Source organism: Barbus barbus, assembly GCF_936440315.1.
Source record: "Barbus barbus genome assembly, chromosome: 30".
NCBI lineage: Eukaryota > Metazoa > Chordata > Actinopteri > Cypriniformes > Cyprinidae > Barbus > Barbus barbus.
This window is the reverse complement of record NC_136758.1, coordinates 8068101-8089911: the sequence shown is the minus strand read 5'-3', so window position 1 is coordinate 8089911 and position 21811 is coordinate 8068101. Positions and strand designations below refer to the sequence as shown.

General features: G+C 35.9%; 2 protein-coding genes and 1 pseudogene across 3 annotated transcripts; 1 reads left to right on the top strand and 2 right to left on the bottom strand.

Annotated features, from left to right (window-relative positions):
* Nucleotides 1–1382: 1382 nt before the first annotated feature.
* On the bottom strand, nucleotides 1383–4671 carry LOC306850732 (protein ZNF365-like; the record flags this gene model as incomplete). Its single annotated transcript, XM_079386562.1, has 4 exons — nucleotides 1383–1524; nucleotides 1877–1923; nucleotides 2527–2698; nucleotides 3962–4671. 4 exons carry the CDS (start codon nucleotides 4669–4671, stop codon nucleotides 1383–1385), a joined length of 1071 nt encoding a protein of 356 aa, XP_079242688.1.
* A 2372-nt stretch (nucleotides 4672–7043) lies between these two features.
* LOC306850729 (rhotekin-2) lies at nucleotides 7044–14060 on the top strand. The gene is made up of 12 exons (XM_079386558.1): nucleotides 7044–7247; nucleotides 8520–8707; nucleotides 8819–8871; nucleotides 8966–9019; nucleotides 9495–9612; nucleotides 9733–9933; nucleotides 10038–10132; nucleotides 10210–10316; nucleotides 10431–10562; nucleotides 11924–12089; nucleotides 12173–12280; nucleotides 12391–14060. The coding sequence occupies exons 1-12, from the start codon at nucleotides 7116–7118 to the stop codon at nucleotides 12981–12983; spliced, it is 1947 nt and encodes a 648-aa protein (XP_079242684.1). The 5' UTR covers nucleotides 7044–7115; the 3' UTR covers nucleotides 12984–14060.
* A 224-nt stretch (nucleotides 14061–14284) lies between these two features.
* On the bottom strand, nucleotides 14285–21433 carry LOC306850036 (cilia- and flagella-associated protein 99-like; annotated as a pseudogene). Its single transcript has 15 exons — nucleotides 21326–21433; nucleotides 20659–20803; nucleotides 20384–20478; nucleotides 20056–20168; nucleotides 19485–19662; nucleotides 19121–19201; nucleotides 18941–19009; nucleotides 18765–18851; nucleotides 18538–18626; nucleotides 17365–17569; nucleotides 17140–17281; nucleotides 15500–15651; nucleotides 15184–15389; nucleotides 14526–14710; nucleotides 14285–14425 (listed from the first exon to the last, which is right to left on the bottom strand). The product of its transcript is annotated as a cilia- and flagella-associated protein 99-like (transcript).
* Between the last annotated feature and the right edge of the window lie 378 nt (nucleotides 21434–21811).

Sequence of the window (21811 nt, the reverse complement as noted above, 5' to 3'; positions counted from 1 at the left end):
GTAGGCCTAAATGATTTTGATATTTGCTACATACTTTTTCTTCTTGCTGAAACAGTGCATTTTCAATGAAAGAAAGTTTGTGAACAAACTACAAGCTTAAAGTGGCATAAGATCCAACCTGTACATACGGCATAGGTTGTATTTTAACATCATCCTGCATTTAGATAATATAACTACACTAATTTTCCTGAACAGTAGTGTTAGTTAGAAAACAACAAGCATGTAACATTACTAACTATAGTTTCACTTCATGTTAGCAACTTAAAGTTGAATTAAAAACTTGAATTAAAGGGCAGCTTCACCATGTGTTCATTCTACAGCCAGTCTTATAGCTAAAATATTTCACAGATGGACCATAATCACATTCAAGAATCAAATAACTAATCTGCCATCTGTAGCTGGACATCGCTGTTGTTAATTGGGCTTTTGTATAACTCATATTTACATACAGTGGTGTCCAAAAGTCTGTTTCTAGTGAAAATTTAACATGAATATCAACAGTATTTGGCAACCTGAAATGATTTTGCATGTAAAAACAAACACACAGGCTGACTGGAGTAGTCAGGTTCTTGTAATCATGGAAACTCAATGAATCAGTCAGTATGGTTACTATATCAACATCTGACTCACCTACTCAACTGCAAGTTATCATTACTTTCAGTTTTGTGCATCTTGCAATTTTCTGTATTTCTGTGAAACTTAAATCAGTGTAACTACTGACTGGTTGTGTTCATATGACAATGCTTAGATGTGAAGATTTGTTATTTAATCAAACATGCAGTAAAAAAGCATTGTGAAATTTTATTACCATTTAAAATAATTTTTCTATTTGAATATATTTTAAAATATTATTTACTCCTGTAATGGCAAAGCTGAATTTTCAGCATCATTACTCCAGTCTTCAATGTCACACGATCCTTCAGAAATCTTTCTAATTTGCTGATTTTGGTGCTCAAGTAACATTTCTTACCTTTAAAGTGTTTAAAACAATTGCTGTTAATATTTTTTTGTGGAAATGGTGATACTTTAGGTCAAAATTCTTAAGAACAGTAAAATGTATTTATTTATCATTTATTAAGATTTATTGCCATTTATTTGAAACATAAATCTAGTTAATTGTTAGAACTGTCTTTACTGTCACTTTTGAATCAGTTTAATGAATCCTTGCTAAAAACAAGTATGTGCTACATAAATAATAATAATAAAAAAACACTCATCCAAATTGTAATTACAAAAAAATTAATCATTAAAAAACAAGATTTTCAATCTGGTTTCAGACTTTGGACCCCACTGTATAATTATTAATATATTCAACATATTTCAGTAATGTTTGAAATAGTGTTATTTGCATGTACATTCATTGCTAAGCTCCACTTCTGTCCCTAAACCTCGTACCCATCTGACCTCCTCCGCTGGGACCAGCAGTCGTAACCCAGTCTTCCAGAAGAACCTTTAGACAGTCCCCATCCAGACTGACCAAGCAACTGCTGCTCTTCATCCTGCTCAAGATGGTCTCCTGAAGACCTGATGTCAAAGAACAGCAACATAAGACAATTATTATCATCCAACACACCAAGTGCATTTAATATTTAAGACTGATTAAATGGAAAAGAAGGGTAATCATTATTTATGGCAGGGCGACATGATCTTCTACTGTCTTGATAGGATATCATGAATTACTTAGAGGGGACATCCTGTCTACTACAAGCCAAACGAGTGCCCTGAGTCAAATAAGGACATGATTTATATTGAAGTGCTCTGAAAATGTTCTGCTGGTTGTTAAGTATAGGAAACTAGAGGTTAAATGGTTACATGAATTACTCATTACTGGGGTAATGTGACTTTCCTTCTTAAAGTAAAACCAATAATGCAATACCTGCTTTGTGTTATTCTATGTGGACCGAGCTCTGATGGCAGAGGCACCTGAAATAATGACAAATTAGAGAAATGCAGAGGACTGACATATTTCGGAAATAGAAGTTCATTATTAGAAGTTCAATCCTGGAAAATCATACAAGTGGGTCATATCAGGTGATTCATTATTGAATTTCCTTTTTTACATCAGTACATGGGTCAATGACTTGACACTCTTCCTTGTTTAAAAATACACTGAACATGCAATTCATATAAAAATGCATGTGAAAAGTCATTCTATCATTTTTGGAGGGCTTAAAGTGAAAAATTGTGGTGTAACTGTTTAGAGATTGTAAAAAAAGATTGTAAAATATATATATATATATTATATTAATTATTATTAATTAAAAAAATGTATTATTATAAAATGTCATAAAGCTTTTTTTAAATATCAGATTTGACCTTTTTATGAAAATGCATTTTGTTTACATCAAATTGAGTAGCCTAAAGAAAACTTAATATTCAAGACTCCAAATTGAATTATATAAAACAAATTGGGTGGAAAAAAAACAATTGTATGAAAGCTATTTAAAAAAAATATATATATATATAAATAAATGTTTCAGGCATGAGATACACATTTTTATTTTTATGGACATTTTGGTGACATACAGAGTGAGCCGTGCAATAATGCCTGTGGGGAGCGCTCTGATAATATTCCAGTAGTCTCTCGGCCAGGGAAATCCTCCGCAAGAGGCTCTCGATGAACCCACGCAAACGAACCTTCCCACACATCTCATGCTGCGCCGCTGCTTCCAGAAACTTCTGGATGGTAATAACTTCCCTGCAATACAGTAAAAGGTAGTTATCAGAGAACTGCTTTATGAGACATTTTTTATTCATATTTTCCCCTTAACAGTCATAAATGTTTCCTTCTGTTTCTTGTTGCTGCACCTTTAAGAAAACTAATGTAAAAATGAGCAGCAGGGCTGAACAATTTCTCCATTTCATCATAATACACTCACCCTCATTTTAGTCCAACCTAATAGCTTTCAATTTCTTTCATCCTTGGAACACAAAAGGAGACTTTTCAAAACGTCTTCAAAAAATACTTGTACAGAGCAGCTTGGACATTCTATTAAACATTTCCTTTGGTGTTCCATCGAGGAAATAAAGTTGAATTTTTTTTAAATTTAAACTTTTAACCCTGTAAATAACCCATTTTTTTAATGGAACGGTTTAATAAACCTAAGAGAAAATATAAAGTTTTTTTTTGATACATCAGGTTTTTATGGCTCATATAATATGACACTGAAGAATAAGAAAACACAAACACAAAATATTCAGAGGTCCAAACTGAGCAAAAATATGCAATTTGATAAATTTGCTCATATTTACATGGCCAAAAAGTAAGATGAAATTCTGATGTATTATTATAATCAATGAACTCTTTATAAAAGTATAGCAAACTTACATACATTACATATAAATATCAGTTTATATCTCCCAATAAAGTCTTAATGAGACTATATTTAGTGCTTGGTTTTATGATCAAAGCTCTGTAGTTTTTATTGTGTATATGTGTGGAGGGAGACATATAATGCAATGCAATACAATGATGATTGAAAGACAAAAATAAACGTCCCTCAATAGCCTAGTGTATCATATTTGATCCATTTTAACATGATTTTTCTAAAAAAAATAAAATGTTGTATGAATAAATCACGTAAACCTAACTTGCTTAAGTCCAGTAAATCAATATAAAACTAACAATATAAGATATAAGTTATTCCTACATTTACTTCCTGAAAATCTGTAAAGCTTTCACAGCAAAAAGACACAACCTGAAGGGGGACATTTTCATAAGTATACTAAATGGACTTACAAACTATCCATCAGACGACAGAGGCATGGAGGAGATTGTGTACAACAAATCTGGTGCAAAGTTTTGATCATGTTGATAATTTAAAGGTCTTTTTTTTCATTTCAGATATGATACAGTAGACTTTATAGGGTTTAGAATAGGTCACTCAAAAAAACCATGATCAACCAGAAATCTGATTACGGGACTGTGTTCTGTTAAATGATATTTAAATCTTTCACTCACTGTTCTCTCCTCTCCAACTCGTGCTCCGAGATGCTGAGCTGCTGCCTGAGTGTGGCGATCACCATCACAGCGGCGTCTACCTGTCTGCTGAGCACCTGCTCTCGCTCCAGCACTTCCTGTTTCTCCTGGGCCAGGTGATGCGAGTGAGCACGCTCACACAGGATAGCCGTGTCTGTCTGTGCCAGCTCTGAGCTCAGCCGCAGCAGATGTCGCTCCATACTGCTATTGGCTGTCCTCATCATCCCCTCCAGCCTCTTCTCCACTGACACCACAGGAGGCGAGAGGGGTCCGGCTCCGGCCGGCGCATCCCCAACGCTGAGGCTCCTCTCTGGGGGCGTGAACTTTTGCTCTGCGGGCTGCTGCGATGGAGTTTGGTCAGCCCCGAATAAGAGCTTGTGCTCTCCTCTCGCAGTGGAGTTAGTATTCGTGCCGGCGTCACATACTTTATGCATGTCGGGATTGGAGGTTTTGCAGCTTTCCGTGCGCTCTGTGTTAGAGAGATCCCTCGTGGATAGGAGGCCGATGTCATGTTTATTGTGTAACGGGTGGCTGTATTCTAGGTGAGCTCTGAGAGAAGAAAGACTGTGGAAACGTTCGTGCTCTCCACATCGAGGGCAGCGGAAAGGAAGTTGAGGAAGGGCTCCGGCTCCACACGCCTGCCCGTTCTTCACAAACAGCGCTGTGTTGCGTGTGCACACTTTCTGCTGCATGACACAGATAACCTAAAAACAAAAATATTACATATTTAGCATCCCAGTTCTTGGATATAAAAATACCGTATCGCAGAGATGCCCGAACCAGGGTACGCAGGCCAAAGTTGATGACCTTTGCTATGCCCCACCACAACACAAGAGGGGGAAAGCATGTCATTTTCATCATTTATCTTTTTGCATCATCTTTTTTATTTTTGCTTTGAAATATAGAGAATATAAAAGGATTTGACTTTTTAAAAAATGACTATTTTAATGTAATAAAGTTGTAATAATGCAATAATAGAAATGTAATAATGCTACATTTATGTGTGGCCCTCAATCACGCTTTGTAGTAAAACATTTGGGCACCTCTGCAACCATAAACAGGAATCTACAGTACATTAGCAAACAAATATATCATGCAAACTGAATAATTAAGGTATTTTTGGTCATTTTAGTGATTTGTTGCATTTCAGTGCTGATAAAGTGTCTGCTTGACTGATTCCAAGTCAGTGCATATTGTTTCCATATAATGCAAACATCTTTAATGATTTTGAGTACAATGTAAAAGTTTTTTTTGTCAATGCAAATTATTTTCATATAAATGCACATATTTATTGCAATTTTTGAGTAATATGTAAAAAATTGTCTTGTCAAGGTACATAGTTTGAATAAAATGCAAATATTTGTAATGATTTTTGAGAAATATGTCAAGTATTTTTCCCAATGCACATTATTTGCATATAATGCCAATATACTTTGTGATTTTTGAGTAATATTGCAAAAAAAATGTTTTTAACATTAAAAACTGAATATGTAATGTGTGAAACTTTTTATTTTTCATTAATGCCAGGATGGGTGAAGCCGTCACCAACTGGTCAAGAGTTATCTAGTTAGCAAAGAGCTGTTAGCCCCTGCTGGTAAAATCAAAAAAATTAAATAAATAAAAAAAAGAAGAAGAAGAATTTTGAACAGTAGCTTTCAATTTATAAGTAAATTATTTAAGACCTGTGTTCAGTATTAATTAAAGAGTCGTTTATATGCTTTGCTCCTTTCACATTTTGGTCAATACACCTCTTGGGAGTCAGGACATGTTGTCACAAAATGTCAACAAAAGTACAGATATATCTTTTTTTCCTAGACAATACTGGTGGAAATATTCAAACGATTTTTGTAGCACATACTTTAGTGTATGTGCTTATACAGAAATTGATTTAAAATGAAACTAAGCTGGTAAATAATGGAGTAAATGTGTGACAATTTGTCCCGGACAATATCAATATTATATCGGCCACTAGATATCGGCATGGGCCATATCGGTCGACAACTAGTCTGCAAACCTCGCTGTCTAACTGGCTATTTTAATCTAGCAAGCTTTTCACAAGGCCTAACACTGACACAAAGTATGAAATACAAAAAAAGACAGCATGCTGATGGTGACAGAAAACTGACATCAACACTTAAGACTCAATGCTGCCTGATATACTGTATATTCATTCATATTAAAACCAGATTATTTCCATTCACTGATAGTCACGAAATCACCTCTTTGAGTATGTTCTCTATTAACTTCAGATCAAATTCATGCACGTCGGTGGTGAGATCAAATGCATTTGTTTTAATGCTTTATTATGCATAAATCAACCGATGATCGTGTCATCTCACATGACCCATAATTTTTCTATATCTTCTAAAAAGGCTATGGAGAAATGCATGCAAATCATGCAAGCAGGCGATGAAATCAGACAGGTAGTCATCTGACATTTTCTGTAACACCAGGCATGCAACCATACCTTAATGCACGAGCTCCAGTGGGATTGTGTATTGTAACCTTTAATCAAACTGTTGATCTTTCGGATTATCTGTTGCTTGATATTTCTGGTAACCCTCTCTGACTGAGATACAGTAAAACTAGGTGTATGAAGTCATCTGGGTACTAACGACGTTGTCAAGAATGAGCGTGACAGCAGCGATATGATGCTGAATGCAGTGCAAAATACTTGCAAAATGTCATCGCATCATGTGTTAAATTACAATCGATCTAAAAAGATCCAGAAGCCTCGCGCTCACTGATTAAAGATTCGGTCAGAACGTTGAGGATTCATTAGAATGCAGTGCGGCAGACCATCGGTTTAAACTATTTAAAGACAGACGGGGGAGACGAGCACAAAATCACAGTGATAACGCAAACCCACTTCATAAGCATTTGCATAAACATGCTTAAAATGTGTTTGGTTTGTAATTATTTTTAATGCTACAAAAAAGTATTAATAAATCCAACTTATAAATGCAAACCTACTTAGCTGTATCGCTATTCCAACCTTTCCGAATTTAAAAATGGTATCGCCCAACTGCTGTGTAGACAAGGGAGAGCTTTGAAAGACGCTGATTGGTGGATTAGCGGTTGTGTAATCCGTTGGTTTGTTGTTCGGAGAGGGGCTTGTCTTCAGGAAGAGGCCAGTATGGATCCGCCGCGGGATATTCAACATTTTAAACGAAATATTGCCACTCGGTCCACGGTATCGTCGTGTTCCTCTCTCGCTATGGAGATTAAGAGAAAGAAAATAAGAGAAAGCATGTTTTTTCAAAACGAGGTGAGTTCATTTTTTGTTTTTTCAAAACGAGTTGAGTTCATGTTTTGTTTTTTCATGTCTGGAATGCGATTGTTATTATTCAAGACTAATTTAAATACTCATTAAATACTTTCTCATGCCGAAGACAGGCATATGAAGCGTGAATGACACGCGGCTGATAATAGAAGACATTAACTTGTTGTACATACGACAGATTTCTAAGAAACTAAAGGTAGATGTTTTGTTCTGTTTTGAAATGCCCCAATGGGGCAAACAGTTCATGATTCGGTGTAAATAAAAATAATCTTGGCGTATATAATTCTGAAACATCATCACACAGCTCTAAAATTGGGATTGCTTTTTAGAAAGTCTGAGTGTTTCGTTTGTTTTGTCTTTTTTTTTTTTTTTGGTCCGACTCTTCTTAACCAATCACTCTTGTGAACGAATCGATTCTTGTGAATCGGACTTTTAAATCCAAGTATTCTGCTGAACCGATTCGTTCATGAATCGAACTGAATCATTGAAAGCAGTTCTCGTATCTGACTCATTTAAACGAAAACCCAATCAAAGTCCGAATCATCTGGAGCCAAATCTATTCTATTATAAGTTACTTGTTTTCTTTCTTTTAAAAATATTACCCTCTAACTTTGCGTTCTCTACGTTATTCTTTTCTTTGCTATCTACTTGTTCTCCTTTTATTTATTATTATATATTTAAAAAAAACTTCGTGTACTGTTGGAGTCAAACTAACCGAGACTTGTCACAGCACTTGCATATTTTGGTTTTTATTGCTTCTGTTGTCCTCATTTGTAAAATGAATGCTAAATGATTAAATGCACCAGGGTCCACATGATTGTGGATGGACAAAAGAATCACTGAATTGAAGTTTTAAAACAAACTGTTCAAAAGAACCGATTCGCAGAAATGAGTCGGACTTTCATTACTTCCCCTCACGTTCATCAATCCATGCGTCGTTGTCGGTTATCAGAGACCCGCTTTTCCTTTTATATAATAAGAGCTTAGAGGGGGGTGAGCTCCTCTTCTCTTTCATCTGTTCTGATGTTACTTCATTGCATCATTTTCATTTCTTCAGTGTCCAGTGGTGCCCAATACCCATATCTCATCTCTTCATGTATCAGTATGCACCTGCTTTATAGAATAGATTGTTTGATAGAGTGGTTCTCTCCCAGTATGTTCTTCCTCTAGTCTTTATACCCAGAACTGTGTTTTGAGAGCACTTGTCCATAAAGCTACTTTATTTCTCCTGAGTGATGGATTGTATCCTTTCAACAGGACCGTGATATTCAGGAGAAGTTGGAGTTTGAGATGCGGATGAGAGCTGGGGCTTACAAGCTTCTGGTTGCCAGCACTAAAAAAGAGCAGGTGTTGGATGCTTCCAGGAGCCTGTTAACCTGTAATGCCCGAATTAAAGCCTACATGAGTGAAGCCCAGAGGAGGAAGGAGCAGCAGGACATCAGAAGGTTAGCGCAGCAGGTGTTTTGCCAGCTGTTCTTTTTGCTGAGAGTATTTAGTTATCAGACATGCATATAAGAAATAAATGGTCACTAAAATTCTTGTTTCCTTTATTTTAGGTCCGCAGACTCTCTGGACCAAATCCCATGTAAGGGAAAGGTAGCCATATCTGGTAAATTAACAACATTTCTCTTTTTATAACTGTATTCATTTTGAATTAGTATTAGTTTATCTTTGGTTCATGTATTTTTCTTTTGCTTATCCAGGCCTACGAATTCCATTGTTTTGGAAAGATACAGAACATTTTAACAGCAAAGGGAGTAAGTGCCGGTTTTATATTGTAATTATTCTAAAAATATTATATCCTTGCTAATGTTATTGATAAGTGGTGCCTGTTTTGACTTTTATTAATTGTAATAAATGTATTGCTTCACACTACCATTCAAACGTTTTAAGAAGTTTATAACTTTATCAAGTAGCAGGGCTTTTTATTGATCAAAAATGACAGTAAAGACACTTTATAATGTTACAAACACTTTCTATATGAAATAAATGCTGCTCTATTCATCAAAGAATCTTGAAAAAAATTGATCACTGTTTCCTCAAAAATACTATGTCTCTTGAGCACTGAATTGGCATATTAAAATGATTTCTGAAGCAATATGTGACAAAGACTGCAAAAATTAAGCGTTTATATATTAAAATGGAAACCAGGTATTTTAAACGGTATTATATAAATGTAAATATGCTCATATAGCCGTTTATGCTGATGTCGTGTGTATCTGAACCCAACAGATGTGCAGCAGGTGGCAGTTTTCTGTTTGATAAAGATTGGCTCAGAGATTTTTGACACTGAAATGGTGATTGCAGATCCCTCAATGACTGATATTTGCTTTGAAGGTGTCAAAATTTTGTAAGTTCTCAGCTTTCCCTCTTTCTCTCTGCAAATCTATAGTGATTTGAAAACTATAGGAAAACTATATCGAGCTTGAATGGCCTGAATGTTGAATGGTCTCTTGAATATTTTCAACAGCTCTGAAGCTAATCCGGACTTTGAACTAACATTTGAGCTGTATAGCTGTGGACTGGAGGAGGAGACAGCCTTTGTCAACACTCCAAAAAAACTAGCCAGGAAGCTGCGCTCCTCTTTTGGCAGATCCTCAGGCAGGAAACACTGTCCTCTTCTGGATGGAGGAGATCCAGACGCCTTCCTCCAGTCCAACCCAATACCACTGTATGCAAGGATGGATATTATGTTCATTACCTTTAAAGTATTTTTTGTTGAATTAATAATATTAGTAAAATGTCTGTAATATTGGTTTCTTTTTTTTGTGACAGAGGTGCTCGATACTCATTGTTGGCATACACCACATTGGGTTTGGAGCAGGCAGAGGGATCTTTCCAGTCTCATTCCCTAATAATCTTGCAAAATGGTAAGTGCAAACAAGCCACATTTTAATAATTGACTTGCATAGTGATTCTGATTGACTTTCTGCGGTTGGTCTGTCAGTGGAGGCTTCGTCATGGCTGCCGTTATATGGTAACTTGTGTTGTAAGCTGGTGGCACAACCTGACTGCATGACACAAGACATGATGAGTGGATACCTGAGCCAACAGGTAAGACAGGAACTTGTTTTTCTAGGAAGAATATATGCCACAACAATTCAAACTAACATTTCTAAAAAAAAAAAAAAAAAAATTGTAAGATCAGCGTTTTGATTTTCCACTTAGCAAAGCATTGAGGGCTTGCAGCGCCGCTGTAAGCTTTACTGTGTGCTGAAAGCCGGACAGATTTCATGCTATTACTCACCTGAAGAAATCCAAGCAAAAGTGGAGCCCAGCCTCATTATTTCCATAAATAAGGTAAGAAACATTTTTAAAATGGCTTTTTTTTTCTTTTTCTTATTTCACAATGTATTTTTCTTGTCTAAGATCAAGTGTGCTATTATGTTTGAATTTAAAATCTAAAAGCCTGTTTAAAAAAAAAAAAAAACAGGTCTCATGCATGATTCATTAGTGTACTTTATTAAACCAGTGTTATTGTTAACTAAAACTATTAAAAAAAAAAGTCATTACATTTTAGCAAACCTTTAACAATAATTGCTTTGGGACCTAACTGAAATAAAATAATTTGAAGTGCTAAAATGACTAAAACTTAAAATAAAAATAAATTGAAGCTATATAGAAATATAAAATAAATGAATGGTAATAGCACATGAGACAATTACTAAAATGAAAATAAAAACAGAAAATATGAAAGCTAATTGAAAATGTTAATAAACATTATAAGAGTATATAAATAATACTAAAATAGCTCTGCTTCACCAATATTACTATTCTGGCCTGAAACCAAAAACGAGTAAGCATAGGTTGTTATAACCAATAATGGCAGAATCAGATATTAAATTATATTGCTATTTTGGCTATAAATGTCAAATTAGCTTATTAAATTGTTTTAGATACTAAAAGTGAGTTTTGGCATCACACCACTGTAATATATGAAAAAGTGTTTTAAGCCCAGTGTTATTAAACTTTTGTAAAATAAGTCTTCAATCACAACAAGAGTCATCTAAATTTAAAAATAGGGAAAATGATCAAGCACAATTACCTATGCAATATGGCCTGATTTAATAAAAAAAAATCTAAAATCAGTCAATAACTCGTATAATAATCTGCCATATGGCCATTACTTTAGACTGCTATTGTGGTAATGCAGCCTTTCTGATCTTAAAGTTTATAGTTAAAACAGTCATTTAATTGCAGTCAACATTTAAAGCCCCGTTCGCACCAAGATTGATAACTATAAAGATAACGATATTACCGTCCACACCAGCAGACGATATCGTCTGTTTATTCTGAGCGCACGCTCATCTGCCGCTTTAAATGCTCAAGCTCGTGATAGTAGGATGGATTCTGATTGGATGTTAATGATTTTATCGTTCATCAGCTGGAAAAAATCACTCTAAGTGATTCCAATGATATCGTTTCTCTATGCCTTTATTGTTATAGCTGTGGTGTGAATTCTGCTATTCTTTAATATTGAGAACGCTTTTTACTGTCTTTTTAACTATCTTTATTGTCCTTGGTGTGAACGGGACTTAAAGGTCATGGCAATAATAGCAACAGACAAAGTTTTACCACTTGGGATACATTGCTACATGATTCATTGGATAGGAGAACCATTATAAAATATGTAGTACAGTGTTGTGTGTGTGTTCATGCAGGACACCCGTATTCGTGTGGTAGGAAAGGACCACCAGAGGACTGGCACTAGACTCAACCTGATAAACCCTGGAAATGGAGACTCTGCCAGTCATGTGTTCATTACTGAAACCCCTGATGTTTTGCAGGAGTGGCTGGACGCCCTCTGGCAGCACATTTATGACCAGAGTAAGTTCACCTGACATCTGTCAGAAATCTTTTTTTGCTACTAAACTGTATTTCTAAACAATTAATATGAACTTATTCTTTAGGTCAGTGGCAACACACATGTGACAAGCTTATGGAAATTGAGGTTCTGTCACCACACAAACCCCCGCTCTTTCTCACCAAGCAAGCTGACTCTGTTTATAATGATCTGAGTGAGTGATGAAGGATATATTTATCATTGATTTGACTGAATTGGGAGGAGTTATAGTCCAACTTCCTATCATTTCTGTTAATTGCTTGTTTAAAAATGTATTCTTTTCAGGCATCGGGTCCCCTGGGAAATTTGAGAGCTTGACCGACATAATTCACAATAAGATTGAGGAAACTGATGGGCGCTTTCTCATTGGTCAGGAGGAGGACACAGAGCCTCCTCATTGGGCAGCACTGTTTGAAGGATCCCTGCCAATGGTGGTACAAAAAACAGTTCTGTCACCAGGTAAAGAAAGCAATCAGTCTATTACGAGTCCCGTCACGGCCAGCAAAAAGAAGAGGAGAGCACCTCCACCCCCTCCTGATAAATTACCGTTTGTTCAACCTACCAGCGTATTTTCCAATCAGGAGAAAGAGAACTGTAAGGGGGCGAGGCCTCGAACGGGGCGACCCTCGCTCGATGCTAAATTCTCTGCAATCATTCAGCAGTTGCAGAAGAGCCACACATCCACTCGCAAAAATGCACCCCTTGGACAGATCAAGCCCTGTCAGCACCCTTGCGTTCCTCAGAAAAGAGATGATGAGTCAGATATACCTGAAAATCCTGGGAAAGAATACAGTCAGGCCCCTCTGCCACCTGTGCCGGCCCCCAGGAGCAAACTGAGGATGTCATTCAGAGAGAAGATGAACCCAAAAGCCTGGTGAATTAATGAGGCGCGAGACATCTCTTTGATTAATGATCTGCTATGGAAAGATGAAATGTCCTCGGATTCATAAGGAGATAAACTCCCTCTTGTCCTTTCATTGATCATATCAAGTGGCCAAGAGAATGTGGCCTTCCTTGTTTGTTCTAGCTTGAACAAACTCCCAGAATCAGACAAAAAGTCTTACTATTTGAATGGTTTTTAAAATAACAGTTTTCATTTTCATGACTCGATGACCCAGTTCATTTCAATCTTGATTTACTGTTAAAGTCACGTGAATATCATATCTTATAAAGCTAGTTGTCTGTAATAACCACTCATGATGTAACCACTACAAACAAGCACTTTTGGCCGGCAGCTGCTGCATCATTTTAGTATGCGTTTTAATTTTTACCTTTATATGACCGATAATGTCAAAATATGTGTCTGTAGTATGAAAACAGGTTCATGTTTTCTAGTTTTCCTTAAAATATCCATAGGTGGAGGAAGATGCATCAGGAACTGGATAATTGTTTTTATACAGTTAAAACCTCTAAACAGGTAAATAACATTTTAACTTTTATTTTTCATGTTAGACACTAAGGGTTTAATCTTCATACTGTTGTACTGGATCAAGTAGTTAAAATAGTTATTTTTTATACAAGGTCTGAGCACTATGAAACACTGTGCGTAGGGTACGGTGTATGACAATGTCTTGTTGGGTAAATTTACGATTTGTTTACTATCATTGTTTCATTTATGTACACTTCTGAATGTTTAAGTAGCACACACACACGATGCATTCCACTAAATGATGTTGTTGTAGATTATTTTCAAGATAATTCATGTTGTTATGGTACTTGTGCAATACATGGTTTCTGTTGTGTGGAACTTTTCTATTTCAGTTGTTTTAGAGTAATTCACTCTTTATCAACAAGTTGTCTTTGGGCATTAATCTAGGAAAAGATATTTGTAGTAATTTTGCTAAAATGAAATGGAACAACATTAAAAAGTTGTACTAAACTGGTTTATTCTGATGTCCTTATTCAATACAGAGAAGGCCTTTTGTTATGGTAGTTTATTAAATATTTCAGAATGGAAGAAAAAACTTGTGCAATCATTCAGTTTAATTTCCACCGCAAAAACGCTGTTCTCTCAACAGTAAATCTGCTTTTCTTCCCAAATTATTTGGGTAACATCAACCAGGCCTGTGTTAGATGACCTAAAAAGCAACTTAAAATATAGATAACATGCTTTAATACCAAGTATCATTTACTTTTTATTTTTATATAATTCCTAGACATTTTACAATATCAGTTTCTTCTACTCATTTATCATCAGTAAACTCGCCTGTGGTTCTGGCCAGCACCATTTTTTTTTTTTAGATGAATGCTGCAAGGTCCCGTAAATCTGTTGTTCCAAATTGTGCTCCAACTCCTGCCAATGCTTTTCCTCAAGAACCTGCTGCTTGTATCATTTAATGGCAAAATGTAACACAATATTAAACATCTGAAGTGTTAAGCAAAATGTGTTACACATGGAGTGTGTTCTAGTCTATTCTCACCTTTTTGTTGAGGGTGGTCTTCACTGCAAGTGGAAGCACCTGCTCATTTTTCTTCATTCTGTTCTTTTCTGTCTTTCTCTTTTGTCTTTCCTGTTGTTTCTGCTCCAGGGTCTTCTAGGGCCAGCACTCTCTCATCTCTACTGACAGCCTCCCACAGTTCATTTCTCATCTTTTTCTCTTCTTGACTATGAAACAAAACAGAAATCAGTCAGCCCTTTTATTTCTTTTCTTTTTTTTAACCACATATTTAACTCTGAGACCACAAGTGAAAATACTTGGCATTTTTCTAATTAAATTTATTTATTTTTTTTTCATTGTTTAGCAGCATAATAATAGGTGAAAAGTTAGATTGAAGAATTCAATCTGTGAAGTTCAGAACCAGATCTTTAAAAGGGCAAAGGACTCAATACAGAGCCTTGTGGAATACCATACTTTACCACTGTAAGATCAGATGTCTGTTTCTTTACCCAAACAAAGTCATCGTGATCTAAGAGGGAGGATTTGAGCCAGGCTAGTGCCTGTCCATAAATGTAATCATCTGTCTTGTCTTTTTTTCCCAGGTTTAAATAGAAAAACAAACATTTTCAATGCCCACATTTTCTTTCGGACCCAACTTTATCTTGATGCAGGAACAGGTGTGGTAGGGCCAGTATGTTACCTGCACAAAGCTGCCCGTTCTGCTAGACTTCTGCGTAGAGCGATATTGTCCAGCTGTTCTAGCAGTAGCTGCTCTTTGAGCTGTTTCTCCTGGAAGATGTGCAGTCTTCTGTCCTCCAGCTCACACTGCTCTGACTCTCTCAGGAGTGCCAAACGCTCCCGCAGCTCCGCCAAAGGCATCTCATACAGCAAATCGTGACCCGCAGTCTGAGTTTTTAAAGATCATGAAATGTAAATTGTGTCCATTGCATCAAAATCACTGACTTGTAGTGTATATAATAAATTTTTTGGTAAATTTAAGAAGATAATTCACTAACCTCAGTGTCATCCACAAACTTTTGTCTGACCTGAGGTACTGACTCAAAAGCACGAATCTGACGGATAAGCTCCATCTTCCTGCTTAGCTCAGCCTGGGTTTCCTCCAGAGCCTGGCTGAGGAGTTCCCTGCTGTGCTCTGAGACCTCCTTAACTGTTTCGAAACAACGTAGTGGGTATTTATTATTATTTAATGCTTTGCGAAAATGTTATGCTATACGTATAACTAGGGATGGGTACCGAAACTCGGTATTAAATCGGTCTCGGGGCTAAATTATGAAAGACCGGAGTATCGATAAGCTCTGACGTTATCGGTACTTCTGTCGGTATTGGAAAAATTAAGAAAACACACATACATTTATTGTTGCTCTCTCTCTCTCTCTCTCTATATATATATATATATATATAATGTCGCCAGCTGTTTTTATGTGCAATAATATTCAAACATTTGTCTATGATGCATTTTTGCTATGCGCAATTCAGAAGCCAGATCGCGCTCACGCGGAGGAGCTTCAGCACACGCAACATGAAAGTCCTGTTTAATTAGGATAGAAGAGAGAACCAACTATTCAAACATCTGCTCACACTTTAGGCCTGTGGCTGTTATATTAAGCTAAGTATTTTTTTTTTTTTTTTTTGACTTCTAAGGATTATAGCCGCATTTCTTCTAGCACAACTCCCTTCCCTTCATAGCGGCGCGGATTCGTTCCTCCGAACCAAAACTTAACATCTGAATCAGCTCAATCAGTGATTGTTATAAAATGCCGTCTTTACTGTTGCTACATTGCAGGACATATTTGATAGTAAAACGTTGAAAGTACAATCTGCACAAGTGATGCTGTTCAGGCTGAAGTGTGTGTGTGCGCGTGTGCCTGCGAGGCGGCGTGCTCCAAAACGGACAAGCAAAGTACACTTTGAGCTTCGGGCGCGTCGAAATAACACACAGAAATATGCCAAAAAATACACACACAATGTGTCAAAATGGCCGGTTATGAGAGTCTTCACTTTTATGTTTTAAGTGGACGAGAACAGTTGGGAGAAAATCCGATGCGTGTCAGTATATTGTCTTAAAGTGTCAGACTGGAGCTTGAGCCATCAATGTTAATCAAAGAACAAAATGCAAAGAGAAAATCACCCACAGCTCTTAATCTGAACAACGTTATAGCTTTAATAAACATAAATCTATCAGTACATACAGTGAAAACTATGCAGTGCTCATTTACATTTGATTACTTTTGTAACTATTACTTACCTGAACATTAATATTAGAAGACCTTCATGGAAAAATTAAAGCACTGTTTATTTCATTTCGTTTGTGTGTTTGTTTTGTTGTATTTGTCAGTTTGTTTTACTTTGTTTCTTTGTTCATGTTGTTACAGTATCTTATCTTACGTATATAAAACACTAAAAATACCTGCACACTGGTGCATTTACAAATTGATGAAGTGCAGGCATTTTTAGTGTTTTATATATATATAAGATAAGATACTGTAAGAATATGAACAAAGAAACAAAGTTAAACAAAAAGTACCGATAAGAATACCGTTAAAGCTCTTATCTTATCGATAAGCAGTATCGATAAGAGTAGTAATACCGTTAAAACCTTAACGATACCCATCCCTACGTATAACACTTTTTGTACCTATTCGTTGTTTAATTTCTTGCAGCTTAGCTTTGGCAGCTTTGGAGTTCTTGTGACCATCGCCCATTTGTTGGACCAGCTCTCTCATTTCCTTCTCCTCCTTCAGATGCTTCTCTGCATATTTGCGCATGAGCTCAGCAGTCTGAATCACACATTTAATCATCATAAACATAATACAGACGAGTCATGTATTGCTGTAAACACTGATGTGTATTATGATATCACCTCCTCTTTAGTCTGCTGAGCTTTATGGTGGTTATGCTCCAAGACACGTTCTCGTGCAAGAACTGCCTCTTCATGGCTGATCCGTCCCTCCAGTCTTCGGCGCTCCAGCTCAGCTAGTTCTTCCTGCAGATCCTTCTCCTTCATCTCCTTCTGCCACTGCAGGAACGCAGATGGCTCACTTGCACCCTGCGATAATCGCTCTAATCTGAATACCCAAATACATATACATTAGAACAAACAAGGATTTTTCCTACACCGTGGCATGAATGTTGTGGAAAACTCTCTCTGTCTTTTACGATTGACCTTGAAAGGTTAGCTCACCCCAAAATTTTATGATCTCACATTTATTTAATGATTTTCTAAGTAACCCTAGAAGAACCATAAATGTAGTCCACACAACTCAAGAAACAATGGCTTATTGAAATGTTGTTGTCAGACCAGGTGTCTTATGTTCCCATGTGCCATATTTAAATATATGTAAATTAAATTTGAGATTTTTTTCTGATTTCAGTTTGTGTCTTGCAAAATCTGATCTTTAGAAGGGCAAAGGACCTAATTTTGAGCCTTGTGGTACACCTTAGATTACCACTGTAAGATTAGATTTTTGTTCTCTTACCCAAACAAAGTTGTACTGATCTGAGAGGATCTGTACCAGCAAGGAAGCTCCTATTGTACAAATTAGCCAATGCCATATATTTATTTGATTAGTCACATAGAAATAGTGCAAAATATTAAGTATATACTAGACAGTTTATGGTGCTTCTTGCCTTTTTTTAATGTCTCCTGTTGTATTTCATGGAAAAAATAAGTTTTCTAACATGACAGTGACTCTGTGTATAAGGCACGGTTCAAAAATGATTCAGTTAATGTGGAAGAACTTGACTGGTCTGCAGAAAGCCAAGTCCTGATCCCAGTTGAACACCTCTGGTGTGACTTTAAATGCAGACCTTGAGCCAAAAACCCATCGCCAAACACGTGACTGTATGTGAGTAAATGATGACAGATTTTTAGTTTTTTGGGTTATTTCTTTAATATGCTATCAGCTGCTTCTCAGTGCTTTAGAATAATGATGAATAATTTGAGATAATTAGTCTAAATAATTTGGAATTAATTTGAGTAATTGCACAGAGAAAAATAACAAAATCTGATTCCCATTGAAGAGTGTGACTCTACCTTTGTAACTCTTCTTCCAGTTGACGATTATATAAAGCTCCCTCTCGCAGTATGGCTGTTGTGTTCAGTCTGACAGGTAAGCTGTTTATCTGTGCCGTCATAAACAGACACGTTCACACTCTTTTTAACAACACAAAGATCCTCAGTACTAGAAAATAGGTTCAAAAGCACATGGTTTACGTGTCAAGAAACTTTTATCAGTGCATGTTTTATCTAGTCCAAATTACCTTTTGGGTGGCAGGGCTTCCAGAAGTATAAAGCTTGTCAAATTGGAGTTCAGCATCATGGCTTTGAAGAATCTGGGATATCACATTCTGTTTATCAGGAAATATAAACATTTATAGCTTTTGAATTCTTGAAGAAAAAAACATAGCTCAGTTCAGTTGTGCTGTAAGACACTAACTTGAGTTTTCTCAGATTTCTGCGGATTTGCACATCTGAACTGCTGAGAGTTTGCTTCATTCAGGATTTGCTATGGAGAAAGTAAAAAATCTCATGACTTTAGTCTGAAAGCAAATTAATGTAATAACGCTGACAAAACTAAAAGCAGTTTGCTTCCCAGTATCTCTCTGATTGGGCTTACTAAAGCTTTCTGTCTGTTCCTCTGCTTCATATCATCCAGAATCTCTGGTTCCTTTGGAGATCTGTGAGTTGTGGTTGGTACCTGAGGAAGGAGGCAAGCAAATGGTACAAGCAACATAATTTTACCATCTTAGTGAACAATGTCATAATGCAGCGGTTCTCAGCTTTTTTGACTCAAAGGCCCCCATTGTCCAACACAATATTTGAGAGCCACTTCTCATATTTCTGCAGTAATTATGACAAAGCTGCTTGTTTTGAATTTTTTAATGAATAGAAACTGAGAGTATTAATATATTACATTTATGAACCATTATTTATTTTGTGACTCATAAATACTCCATTATTTCAAGTATTTATATACTTGCCGACTTGGGCTTGTCTTGCTGTGGAATGACTTCAGCAGCAGGGAGCGGTCGAGCTTTGGGCTGGGTCAGATCAAATTCCCTGGGTTTAGTGATTTTCCTGGGAGATTTTTTTGGCAGATTTCCTCTGCCCATTTTTTTGGCAAGCTGATCCAACAGCACCTCAATCTCATTGCACCATCTGATAATAAGAATAAGGACATCAGCTCAATGCTTGCTAACAACTATGAATAATTAACATAAATAAAAGTGCAAAAGCTTTTTTAGAGCAAGATCTATTTGTAACATGTTATGGCATCAGGAAACAATAAATGAGCCACATCCTTTACTCTTACCTCATACTCTCATTAATAACTGAGTGATTCCTAAAAACATCCATCTGATTAATATACCTAATTCAACTGATGACATACAGACACAAATAATTTGGGATATGTTTTTTTTTTGTGTGATTTCATGCAATACCAGCTTTTAAGGTCACATCAGCTAAAGGTATCAAGTGTGCATCACACTGTCAAATAATGTGCTATACAGCATTAATAAACACTCTTTCTTATTTATTATAATTTTTTACCTCAGCAAAGGGGTGATCCAGTTATTATCTACAACAACAGCATCATAGATGTGACTCCATTCCCTCTGGATGTGTGTTGAGAGGTTGCTGATATTAAAGAAAAAGCTTAGGAACTGAGATACCAGACAGAAAGCAAAGAATGAGTAAATGTATAATACAATTATGAAATATCAGTATTTTACATTCAGTTACTATTCAAGTTCACTGTAAATTACGTTTTCATTCTGTTTTTCTAGATTAATATTATTTGATGGTCCATAATAATAAACTGGTCCATAAAATAGTGCACATAAAGGATTTATGTGTATAGTACATGTGTTTTGCTTACTTTGTGCATTTTTGAGATGTCTAGAGACTTGATAATTCTACTGAAATGATCCAGGCCAAGATCATCAAGACAGAACATGGCGAGATAACAGACGACTGAGAAAATCAAACACAAGACAAAATTGGATCTGTTACCTTTCTGAAGGCCTGAATCTAATTTAACTTTATAACAAAAAGAAACATTAGTTGGGTTATAGTATAGCCTATAGATATTACTTGCAGTAGGTTCAGGGGGAAGATTTTTTTTTTTTATATATATTAACAAAATATATTTACCAATGAACAGGTTTCGATCCACTCTGAATAATTTCTTTCCATGGTGATTGTAAAAGACGTTGACCACAACATCCAAAAGCTTTTTGTGCATGATACATCCATACAACGTATCAATAATAAACTTCTGACCAGAAGAGGAGAGATTCTAAAAGACAGAAGACGTGAGACTATGATTTATATTTGTCTCCAGTGAAGAACAGTGTTGTGTAAGTTACTCTAAAATAGTCATTAATTACATCTTCATGTACTAACTACTACTGTTCAACTCTCTCTATTGCATTACTTAGTTAATCACTTTCTAATTCCCATATAAACCCCAACCAGTTCAACAATACAAGAATGAATCTGCTCTCAAATAAAAAATAAAATGGCATAAATTAATCTTAAACTGACCAAAGTTCTTAAAGGGAGAATTGATGTTAATTGACGTTAAATCCACTATTGTTTTATATAGAATTGTTCTATGGTCTATACAGTATTTAATGCAATTAAATCAGAAGTAACTGCAATTAAATGACATAAAAATTAAGAGTAATCCCTTACTTCCCTTACTTAATTTTAAAGTACTTTTAGAAAGTTAAAAAATTACAGTAATTAATAACTTAATAATGCATAACGACCATTATGGGCAATATGCATATGGAGGAGAATAGTTAGAAGAGAATACCTTAAGATCCTTGGCAGTCTCCTCTGTAAAACTATCAATGCATTGTTTGTCTTCTTGAAACTCGTCCAGGAGCCTCGAGACCTCGATCACAAGTTCTTTGTAGTTCATATCTCAGCCAAATTAAATATACTTTCGGATCTACAGATAGCGGTCAGATAATGTGGATATTTTTTTACTTAGCTTTTCTGATTCTGAGCAATTTAATAAAAATGATCAGTGTTTTAAAAAAGGAGTTCTTAAATGTTGTCTTGAACAGGTTTTCTTATAAGATACTGTCCTATGAAAAACATCCATCCGGCAGCAGCTAGTGTTTTGTTGTTGCCTGGCAACAGCGAGGCGGTCCGTCACTAGCCTAGTACAGTTAGTGCTATTCCCTTTGTTCTCCTTTGTCCAAAAAATAAACATTTAATGAAAATAAAATATTAATGATAATAATAATTTTAATAAATAAATAATAAATTTAAATAGCATTTCAGTAACGTGAAG

Excerpts from the sequence above, each read along its gene's own strand:
- LOC306850729 (XM_079386558.1), top strand. The coding sequence starts at position 7,116 with ATGGATCCGCCGCGGGATATTCAACATTTTAAACGAAATATTGCCACT. Across the intron at positions 7,248-8,519 it reads GCATGTTTTTTCAAAACGAG|GACCGTGATATTCAGGAGAA; the intron begins GTGAGTTCATTT and ends TCCTTTCAACAG. Across the intron at positions 10,133-10,209 it reads CCTAATAATCTTGCAAAATG|TGGAGGCTTCGTCATGGCTG; the intron begins GTAAGTGCAAAC and ends TTGGTCTGTCAG.